This window comes from Psittacula echo, assembly GCF_963264785.1.
Source record: "Psittacula echo genome assembly, chromosome: 12".
NCBI lineage: Eukaryota > Metazoa > Chordata > Aves > Psittaciformes > Psittacidae > Psittacula > Psittacula echo.
In genome coordinates this window covers 9729098-9739164 of record NC_137747.1, presented here as the reverse complement: position 1 = coordinate 9739164, position 10067 = coordinate 9729098, and the positions used below count along the sequence as shown (strand labels likewise).

Sequence of the window (10067 nt, the reverse complement as noted above, 5' to 3'; positions counted from 1 at the left end):
TTTGCCCCTGTCCGTTACCTGACCAATGCTGGATGTCACTCTAACAGTGACATACCACCACTGGCTTTGGGGATGCCAGCAATAAATAACACACCGGTAATAATGTCTAGTGCAGGGGAAAACAAGTGTTTGAGAGGCCGTTGGAGACCTGGATTTATTTCTTTTCTACCCTGAAATCCCAAATGCCCGCATTCTTTTCCCTGTGATGTGCAGAGAACAACTGACTGTCACATCTGTCTAAGCAGGCTTGGGCTGCTGCAGGCACATTGGTGTGCTCTGGTGTGACCGCGCTGCCCAGGGACCAGGTAATGAAGTTTCCCCTTCAGATTCCATTAGGAAACGCTTCATGACCTGTAGACATCCAGTTCCATTCTGATTTCTGCTGGCAGGTTATAGCACATGTCCGGGGGTGATCTGGCCGGGAGCAGCCACTGGAAACCCAAGAGGGTTTTGTTCTCAGAGCGGAAAAAGTTTTCCAACCAAACCCCAAAACCTCAGTGGTCACAAAGGCACCAGACCCCAAAGCTGGAGGCAGGACAGGTGCTCTCCCTGAGAGGCACTAGAAAGCAGATCCTCATTCCAAGCACTACAAAAGTAGGAATGTTTATTAGGAATTACAGGACAAGTGCTTCCTTCCGAACGGGGACGGTGACATTTCCTCCGAAAGCCACATGCAGCAAGTTCCCTCTTCATTATATCAAGACCGATTTCCCCTCAGGACAGATTTAACACCTCTGCAGCATCATCACACAGCACCGCTGGAACTGCGACCTGAACCCTGCTCGTTCCTCTAAATAAGCATCTGTACACAGAGCCGCCTATGGGGGTTTGGCTCATGGGAGCACCTCAGGACTCACAGGCCAATTAACTGTAAAGGGTGTTAAATGTCATCAAGAATCTTGAAGTTTAGAGAAGAAAAGCAGATAACGCAGGGCTTGGTGCTCCATCCGCACTGGTCTTCCGTCCCCCTCTGCCCAGAAAGCCCCCTCCGTGCCTCGCACTGCCCAGCTCACACGAGGATCACCAGCAGGCCCTGAGGAGGAGCAAGGAGCGACACAATCACATTAGCACCGGGCTTCCAGGGATGCTGGCTCCTGGCAGTGCAGCAGCACACAGTGAGCAGGAAACCCTCTCACAGGAATCCTGACATCAGATTTGTACTAAGGAGAGCGCAGTGCCCTTGGGAAGCACTGGAAGGCTTTTGCTCGCCCGACCACCTCCGGCAAGGTGGGAACAGCCCCGGTGACCGGCACCAGCACAGGCAGGAGGAAAGCGCCTGCCCAACACTTACCGCTAGGATCTGGATGTCCACCTTTATTAAGGGAATGCCCAGCACGTTTGGCAGAGGGATCCCGATGCCCAGAGCACCTGCAGGGGACACACAGGTCCTTACATCCCACCGGAGGGATGAGCCCAGCTCCCACCCATGACGAAACCACTCAGGATGCACGGACCACAGCTCCCCCACACGTGGCATGCTCTGGTTTTCCTTGTGTTCCCTGTCACTGTTACCAGGGCCCTTTGGATGAAGCTGGGATGGGATGGCGCAAAAATAAGGCTGAGAATTTAACTGCAGCCTCAAAATGGGATTGCAAATGTCTGATCACTTCAGCTCTGCTGCCACAGCTGTCCAACCCATGCGCATCCCCTCTCCCCTCCTTCCCAGCACTTGGCCGGAGTACTCCCAGTGTTCCAGCTCTCCCGGTCACCCACCATTGATGAGGGGCACTAAGGTCTCGGCCAGCAGACTGCTGCAGTGGGGCCTCAGGTTCGAGATCTGCACCAGAGAAGGGACAAGCGTGTGAGCAGCACTGCCTGGCACAGGACGGCAGCGAGCACAGCCCAGTCTGTGGCTGGGTACCAGCCTTGGGGCTGGAGATCCCTTCCCACTGACACAGCTGAAGGACAAATCCCCCTCTTTTCTTTAAAGCAAAGCTACTTTTTGTTCCTTGATTTGAGTTTGGTGCTTCCTTTGGGAAACCTTATTCCAGGTGAAACTCCTGCTAGAGCTCTGTGCAAGCTTTGCTCGTGCAGGGGTGAAAAAACAGACTTCAGGTTTTACGTTTGCATTATTAGAAGAGGCAGAAGGAAAAAAAAGGCAGCAGAAAAAGAATTGCCAAGAGCTACAAAATAGAGCAGCAAACAACTGAGAGCATCAGCAGCTGCAATCCATCACAGCCAGAACAGGTTACAGCAGCACACAGCAACCATGCGCCTTCATCCCTCCTTCCCCAAAGCCACTCGCGCAGCACTCAGCCTGGGCTGGTACGAGACTTACATTACTGATGCCAACGTCAGAGGACTCCAAGGAGAGGGAAGTGCTGTGGGAAAGGGAAGCAAAGGGCACGTCAGACACTGAGGCACCTGCCAGAGGTCACAGCAAGGGCCCTGCCACCTCCAGAGCAGCATTAACCCATGGGCAAGAAACCCTGTGAGGCATCCCTTGGGCACACACAGCGGGGTCAGTAGATGACACAAACAGCAGCAGTGCCATCCTTGCAAGAGAGGGGAGAAAACAGGAAAAGAAAAGCTGCACCTGACTGTTATTTGCCTGTGAATGAAGCAGGGTGCAGCAGGGCACACGTGGCTCCTGCTTCCTCGGCCCCCTCTCACAGTTACTGACCCTTGGAAGGAGTCAGCTCCTGTTAGCTGAGAGAAAGCTTCCAGAAGAAGCATCCTGCCTGGATGTAAAGATCATGAGCTCTGGAGAACTTGCTGCAGCTCCTAATCCATCACTGCAACCACACAACTATCCCCATAGCTAAAATGTATGCTTTATTTCCACTTTGAATTTCTCTCTTCTGCTTTCACTGAATCTTGTTATACCTTTGTCTATTGAATTAAAAGCTCTTTGATGCATTTCTGTTCTCCGTATCGCTGCATACAAGCTATGCCAATTTTGCTTCTAAATCTAGCTCTTTGACAAGCTAAATGGCTTGAAATCCTCAAACCTCACACTTGAAGGAATGCTTTCCAATCTTTAATCATACCTTGACTGCCATTAATGACAGCACTTTCCTTTCCTCCTTTATCACTCCTATCCCATGTCAGACATTCCGAAATAGTGCCCAGGATCAAAGTCAAGCTGACAGCCTCAATTCTTCAGGTTACCTCATTTCTCCTTGTTATAAAACTGACACAGACTTTACCTCCAGTCCCCTAAAACTTTCCAGCTGCTGTAACATTGCCTGAAAGCCTGTGAGGACAACCTTACCTACCCAGGGACAACCTTACCTACCCAGGGATAGCCTTACCTACCCAGGGACAACTTTACCTACACAGGGACAACCTTGCCCACCCAGGGACAACCTTACCCACCCAGGGACAACCTTACCCACCCAGAAAGAGCCTTACCTACCCAGGGACAGCCTTACCCACCCAGGCACAATCTTACCTGCCCAGGGACAGCCCCAGCACCAGCTTGCCACCAGCAATCGACATGTGGACATTTAGACCGAGATCCTGCAAGCAGAGAGAGAAGAGGATCAACCCCCCGAGACATCCCCGTCCCAGCTGCCAGTGACCCGGCCAGCTGCGCATGACACCGGCTCAAGGTGTTTCCATGCACACTCACAGCCTTCAGCAGCAGGACGTTGAGGATGGGTCCATCTGAACGCCTAATGAACACCTGAACCAGCACCGAAAGCTCAATGGTGGCTTTCCTGTCTTCCAAGAGGATGAGCGGGCTCCCAGCCAACGTTAGCCTAATGTTCAGAGGGCTGGTGCCGCGGCAGGCAGAGCACTGTGGGGACCAGGGACACATGGGGGTGGCCACCTGCACCCCCTGAAACTCTATAGGGTCTCCCCCAAGGTCGCACAGACCTTGGACAAGCCCAATGTACAGAGCAAAGAGGCCCAGCAGCACGGATCGGCACTGCTTGCAGTGTGGACATGGAAAGGGCAGTGGGGCACCTTGAGCCCATGATGGCCAGGATGAGGGGAGGAGGAGGCTGGAGCCTGGCACATCCAGGTTCATCACTAGGATGTGCTTGGACCTGGCGAGGTTCACACAGACCCTGGCAGCAGCAGAAGTCACTCACCCCCGTGGGAAGCAGGGTGGCGATGGCTTTCTGCAGGTTGCCAGCACTGGAGAACTGTGGGAACAGAAGCACAAGCAGCCGCAGTGAATTCTCCATCTGATTTCATTGACACCATCCCACCAGGGCCACTCCTGTCCCGCTCATGCCCCTGTTCCCAGCCCTGTTTGTGCTCCTGGGGACAGTTCCAGCTCTCCCTCCCTCACTGTCCCAAGGGAAGTCCCAGGAAGCTCAGTTACACGCAGCCTCTGAGCCCTCCACCTTCCCCATCGCTCCCCAGCTGCATGGGCAGCTCCTGGTCAGACAATGCAGATCCTGCTCCCCAGCCGAGGCTGCAGCGTGTCCCTTGTCACCTCCCCTGGCATCAAATACGGGTGCTGCCATACTCACGATTTCAGGGGTGCAGGTGAAGGTCTGTGGTGGTATCCGGATCAGCAGGGACAGGACCGCGTTGAGGAAGCTCTGGCGCAGTCCCAGCACCAGCAGCTTGCCCAGCAGTGGAGGCAAAGCAGAGGGGGACGAGTCATGGGGGATGATGCTGCCTCCCACCTGCTTCACTGCACCCTGTGAAGAGAGGTGACAGGGACATTAAACCGACCCTCCAGAGTCATGAGGCACATCCAGGTCCTTGAGATGGACACCGCAGGGCCTGCATCAGCTGAAAGAGCCTCAGCTTAGGGAAAGCATTGGACGCAGAGCAATTCCCTCTGCGTTTCATAGATGAAAGGAGCTGATGAAGACCAGAGTGCATAACTGAGGCCTTTTAACAGACTGTCCAAATCACAGCTCACTGCTTCAGCTCACCCTTGAGGTCTCACTCCAAGGGCACACGATGGTGACAGTGCTGCCAGCTGGGGTCCAGCCCAGCCTTCCCCACCTGCAGCACCCAGCCAGGCATGAGTCAGCCTCGGACCTACAACAAACTTGCACCCACATGAACTGCTTGCTCAGGAGACCAGCTCTGACCACATGGGGTGGTGGAGGCAAAGACTAATGCTAGTGAAGGACCTGCACTAAAGCAAGAGCAGCAGCACTGACTGTGCAGCGTTTGTTACCAGCCCTTGCTCTTCTTCACTGTTTGTGTCCCAGGAGCCACTTTCTTTAAGCTGTCCTGTTTGAAAGTCCTGTTTGGTTCCTGCTGCTGGTTTTCCCTTCCAGTGAGGCAGAGATAAAGAATACATCCATTAGCTTGGCTTAGCATTCACCCAAAACAGAGACCGAACAGCGAAGGCAAAAAGCAGCGACACCCAGTCCGCAGGCAAGGCAAGGGAGAGGATGGAAACAGCTTGTCCCAACAGTTACAAGCAGCCTCAGGATGAGTTTGTGAACAGAGCAAGAGAAGGCTTGAAGAAAAGCACAGCAGTCACTTAATGGTGATTTAGATAAGGATCTAAGCAAGTCGTTAGCAGCTGCTCCACGTGGTTGTACTGGAAAAGGACAACTCCCATGGGATGAGGTGAACGGGCACCTCCCAGGGTCCTGTCGCCCAGCATTAACTTACGTCTAAATCCAGACCGAGGAAAGAGCCAGAGGTGTAGGGGAGGCTGGCCAGCCCGTAGTGAATGGTTCCTGCCGTGCCAACCGGGATCACCGCTGCAGGAGGAGAAGGGTCCTCACAACACCAGCGAATGAGCTACACAAACCCTGCCCCGAGGCAGACCCCACACCCACAGCCCAGGTTCGAGCATTCACTGCCAGGGGATGCTCCGAATTCAGCTTTGTGGGATCTGCCGTTAGAATGTAGCCCCAGAAGAGCAAAGATAAAGTAAATCCAAGAGTGATGTAAAACATGGCTTAAAGGGGGCCAAGGTGCGAGCAGGTCACTTGGGCTGCTCAGGTGTGAACTCAAGGCTCAACAGTCCTGAAGCAGCACAGCTCCTCCTGATGCACTTATGGATGTGCATCCTCCCTGATGCATTTAAGCACTACTGTGGGAAAGGGCACTTCCCACTGCAGGAGTGCAGGAAACACAGAGAAGCAGCACCCATCCTCCACCAGAAACACACCATTGAGAGTGCCCAGGAGCTGGATGTTCACCAGGTTCACCACGATATCAACCACTGGACACAGCTGCAACACAAAGCAGAAACGCGAGAGCTCAGCCCCTCTCCCCTCCCACCCCACCAGCCTGATCCAACCCACTCCTTTTAACCTAAATCCCATGCGGAAAAGTGCTGTGTGGCATTAGGCAGCAGCTGGGATGCTGTGAAGGACTTGGGGGCGGTGGAGCTTGCCTGGAGCTGTGGTACCACACCAAAGGGGACTGCTTTGATCTGGCCATGGGCATCGCGGCCAAGCAGCACACCCCGGTGATGTGGGAAAACAGCACAGAGATGCTGCAGCTTCCTGCTGGCATTCCCGCATTTCAGATGTGAAAGGAAGGCAACCTCCAGGCTTACCAGACCGGGCAGAGTGGCCGTCAGCTGCTTGAGCACTATCTCATTCACTGATAGGGAAAGTAAGCTAGGAAGGAAAGAAAAAACATTTGCAATCACTACAACCAGAGCGCAAGGGTCTCCAGCCTTCATTTCACACTGCTGCATCCTTGGCCATCCTCTCCGGAGCACTGCTGCAGCTAATGCTGGCAGGAGCAGGGGCTGTGCAGGAGGCAGGAGGGAAAGGGGCTGCTCATCCCACCGAGGGGAGAGTTGGGCTTTATTCAGCACTGGGGGGTGCAGGAAAGGAGTGAGCCTTTCCGGTGTCACCCGAGTTCGGCTGTGTCCCTCTGGGATTTCAATCAGTGCCGTAGATAGCGGAAGGTGGGGGTGTTAGGAAATATCTGCATGTGAGTTAATGGAAATGAACCATTTGCATGTGGAGTAACGAGGAGAAATCTGCTGTGTGATGTTTCCCTGCTGCTGCTAAATAGATCACTCTGGGATGGGTGGTGCCTGCAGGCAGCACAGAGCCATTTACTTTTGATAATCGATATATTTCTGGGCTGTTGGGTTAGAACATGCAGCAGCACACTTGGCAAGCCACAGACAGCAGGAATTCATAATGCACCTCGTTGTTGATGCCCCAATTCTGCCTACAGACACATCTGAGGAACTGCCATGAAGCCACTCGTGTACATCTACACTCCCCCTTGCCCCACAGGGAGCTCAGCATCCTGCACAGCATCACTTTAATCCTGCTCAAACTGAAGATACAACCCCCAGAGCAGGTGAGCCCCATTCTCGATTCACTTACGCAGACTCTTCCAACCAGCTGCTGATGGAAATATAATGCATAATGCAAAAATTAATTAGGAGAAATTCAATGGACCCGAAAAGTGAGTAATTCAAAGGCAATAAAAGAAAATATTTCCCATGATCAATTTACTGCTGCATCCATCAATACACGAGTCAGCAAATTCCTTCTGCCAGGAATTTCATAAACACTGAGCAAGAGATGGGGCATTTGCACGGAATTACCCATGCCCGCAGCGGTCAGGCCCAAGGTCCATATGCTCAGCATCTTTCTGTGGCAGCAGCCAAGGGCAGAGAATGAAACCAGGGCAGGCGAAGGTGCTGCTTTCCTGGAACACTCCCTGCCCTGTTATTCCTGCCCTTTGGATAGCAATTCACTGGTTATGTCTGAAGAAAACACGTTGGAAGAGGCACCAAACCTCATATTTGGATCTTAAAATCTCCCCGGGCAAGCAGAGCAAACTAACCCTCATCTTCCAACCAGCACATTTTCTGCCAGTTCCACTGAAGCAATGGGCTTTGGCAACGGGAAAGAAATCACTTCCCTGAGGCCTGGCTCTGCATCAGCTCAGCACCGTCTGTGTCCTGGCAGAGTGTTTAGATCACTGGATAAAGAGGGCTGCACGCAATGGAAAACATGAATCCACAGCACTTACCCAGAGAGGAGCTTGATCCTTATGGCACCGAGGATGCAGAGGCAGTCTTCAGTGACCACCTGCACTGTGCCCGACTCGAAATTCGTGCATTTAATGTTTGCTGTAATGTTCACATCCACCAAGATATCAATTAGTTCTGAAAGGAGGCCAACCAAGCTGAAACCAGAGCACGGGTTGAACAGATTTCAGCTCTTGGCCTCTAACCAGAGAAACTCAGCGAAGCAGAGAGCAACAAACTGCACCCCCGCATCCTGCAACTCAGTACAAATGGCACAAACCACTTTTCAGTGCCTTTTCTGCACCGTGGCTTTATTATAGGTAAGAAATAAATCCATGAAAGGTGCAGAATGTTGCCCGACAGGAAGCCCAGGGGTTGGGGTTTGTCTGCTCTCACCAGTTGCCGCTGAGCTCCAGCTTCGCGGCGATGCTGAGCTGGACCCCGATCCCTGGCAGCAGCACCACCGACAGCTTGGGCAGCCGGACCTGGATGAGGTGCAGGCTGCGAACAACAGCACAGGCTGCACACATGGAAAGCCTCTTCTATGGCTGAGCAGCTGCAGCCACCGAGGAACCCACAGCCCCACAGCCACCTCTGCTGGAGGCACGAGTGTTGTAAGCAAGAGACATGAGCTTCAGGATGAGAGAGTCTGCAGCTGAGAGCCGAAAGAAGGCAACTCAGCACCAGACTGGGGTGGAAGCCAGCTTCATAGAGCGGTAACTTTCTCTCTGTAGCCCCTTCTCCCTCTCTCGTGCTGTCAAGTGTCCCTGATACCAACAGATATCAACAGCAGCAGTAGAGTCATCATTCTGCACCCCTAACCTGCAGTACGCTTCACCACCCACCTTGCTACCACACAGAGGACCTTTACGGGGTCTGAATCTCAGTATCAAGATAAAACAAGGATAAGTTCTTGGGCCAATTGTGCCAACTGCAGCTCAGCTTTTGCTGCTTCAGAACTGGTGGTGAAGGTACCATCACTTACCCCGTGATGCTGGTGGGAGAGTTCAGCAGACCCCCTTCACCCATGATGTTTGGGAGCACGAGGCCCTGCAGGTGCTGCTGGAGGAGCCCATTCTGCAGTATGGCATTGGAGAGAACTGGAAAACATCTGTATGTGAGGCCCAGAACTTGCAGCAGGAACCTCTCCCCACTTAGTCAGGTCTGTCCTGGCAAAGGCATCACACACAAAGCCCCATCGCTCCCCAAAACTCAAGTCATCAGCTGCTTCAGTGCAGCCAAATCACACAGGGGACGATATTTGACAACATGTACTAAGCCAAAGCCACTCTCACTGACATAACCAGGAGGAGCAGCAGAGGAGAGCATCCCAGACCCCTGACTCAGAGCTGACAGTGCGGCTGTTACCAGCAGTGACAGTGGCTGTGGCTTCACTCACAACTCGCTTTGCCTTTCTAAAGGGTGTTTGTTTCGTTCTTTCTTTGTTTAACAGAAGCACCTGGAAACAAGTATCTTTTTTTTGTTGGAGCATTGCAAATATTGACACAGCTGCTGAGCTTCCCAGCGCTGTTTGCCAAACATCGCCTGCTCCAGTATGGAAATGAGAGCTAAGAGGAAAAAATCCAGATCCAGCCCTGAAGTTCCATGGCTGTTTGGTGCTGAAACGCGCCCCAGTTCTGGAGCAGAGAGACCTCCCTGACCCATGAACGCAGCGATGGTGGCAGAGCTCTGAGCAAAGCCTGCAGCCCTGAGGAGCTGTCAACTAAAGGGGAGGTTTTGCTCCGCGTCCTGGCTCCACAGAGCATTCCAACCAGCCATAACTCGTGTTCTCTGGTTACCTTTCTGCAGTGCCCCTGGGCTGACGGCGCAGGACAGACCAGACAAGACTTCCTGAGAGGGCGAGAGGAGGCCACAGAAAAAGATGATTCCAAAAAGCTTCAGCATCGTCATCTCCGGAAAATTCCCCTGCTGGAAAGGGAGACAGAGGGAGAAGGGGGAAAAGCCTCTAAGAAGCGATCCCAGTGTCTTTACAAGGAATGAGGTCAAGAGGGAAATCCCTCACTCTGCTCCAGCCTGGGGCAGCAGGGCCTTGTTCATGTCCACAGGTGTGCGCAGACTTCAAGTGTGGGTCAATAAAAGCCCTTTCTAGGTCCTTTGTACTGACCCAAAATGTTCTGTGTGCTCACACAAAAGAAAACCGGGCTGCTTTGCCCTGAAGTGATGT

The 10067-nt window shown here is 53.0% G+C and overlaps 1 protein-coding gene across 1 annotated transcript; it reads right to left on the bottom strand.

The window, feature by feature from the left end:
* Positions 1-1009: 1009 nt before the first annotated feature.
* Positions 1010-9793, bottom strand: LOC308226322 (BPI fold-containing family B member 4-like; the record flags this gene model as incomplete). Its single annotated transcript, XM_080627953.1, has 15 exons — positions 1010-1033; positions 1292-1368; positions 1714-1777; positions 2279-2321; positions 3395-3462; positions 3575-3742; positions 4041-4094; positions 4428-4601; positions 5539-5630; positions 6044-6107; positions 6437-6500; positions 7885-8040; positions 8279-8383; positions 8868-8982; positions 9682-9793. 15 exons carry the CDS (start codon positions 9791-9793, stop codon positions 1010-1012), a joined length of 1380 nt encoding a protein of 459 aa, XP_080484079.1.
* Positions 9794-10067: the final 274 nt, after the last annotated feature.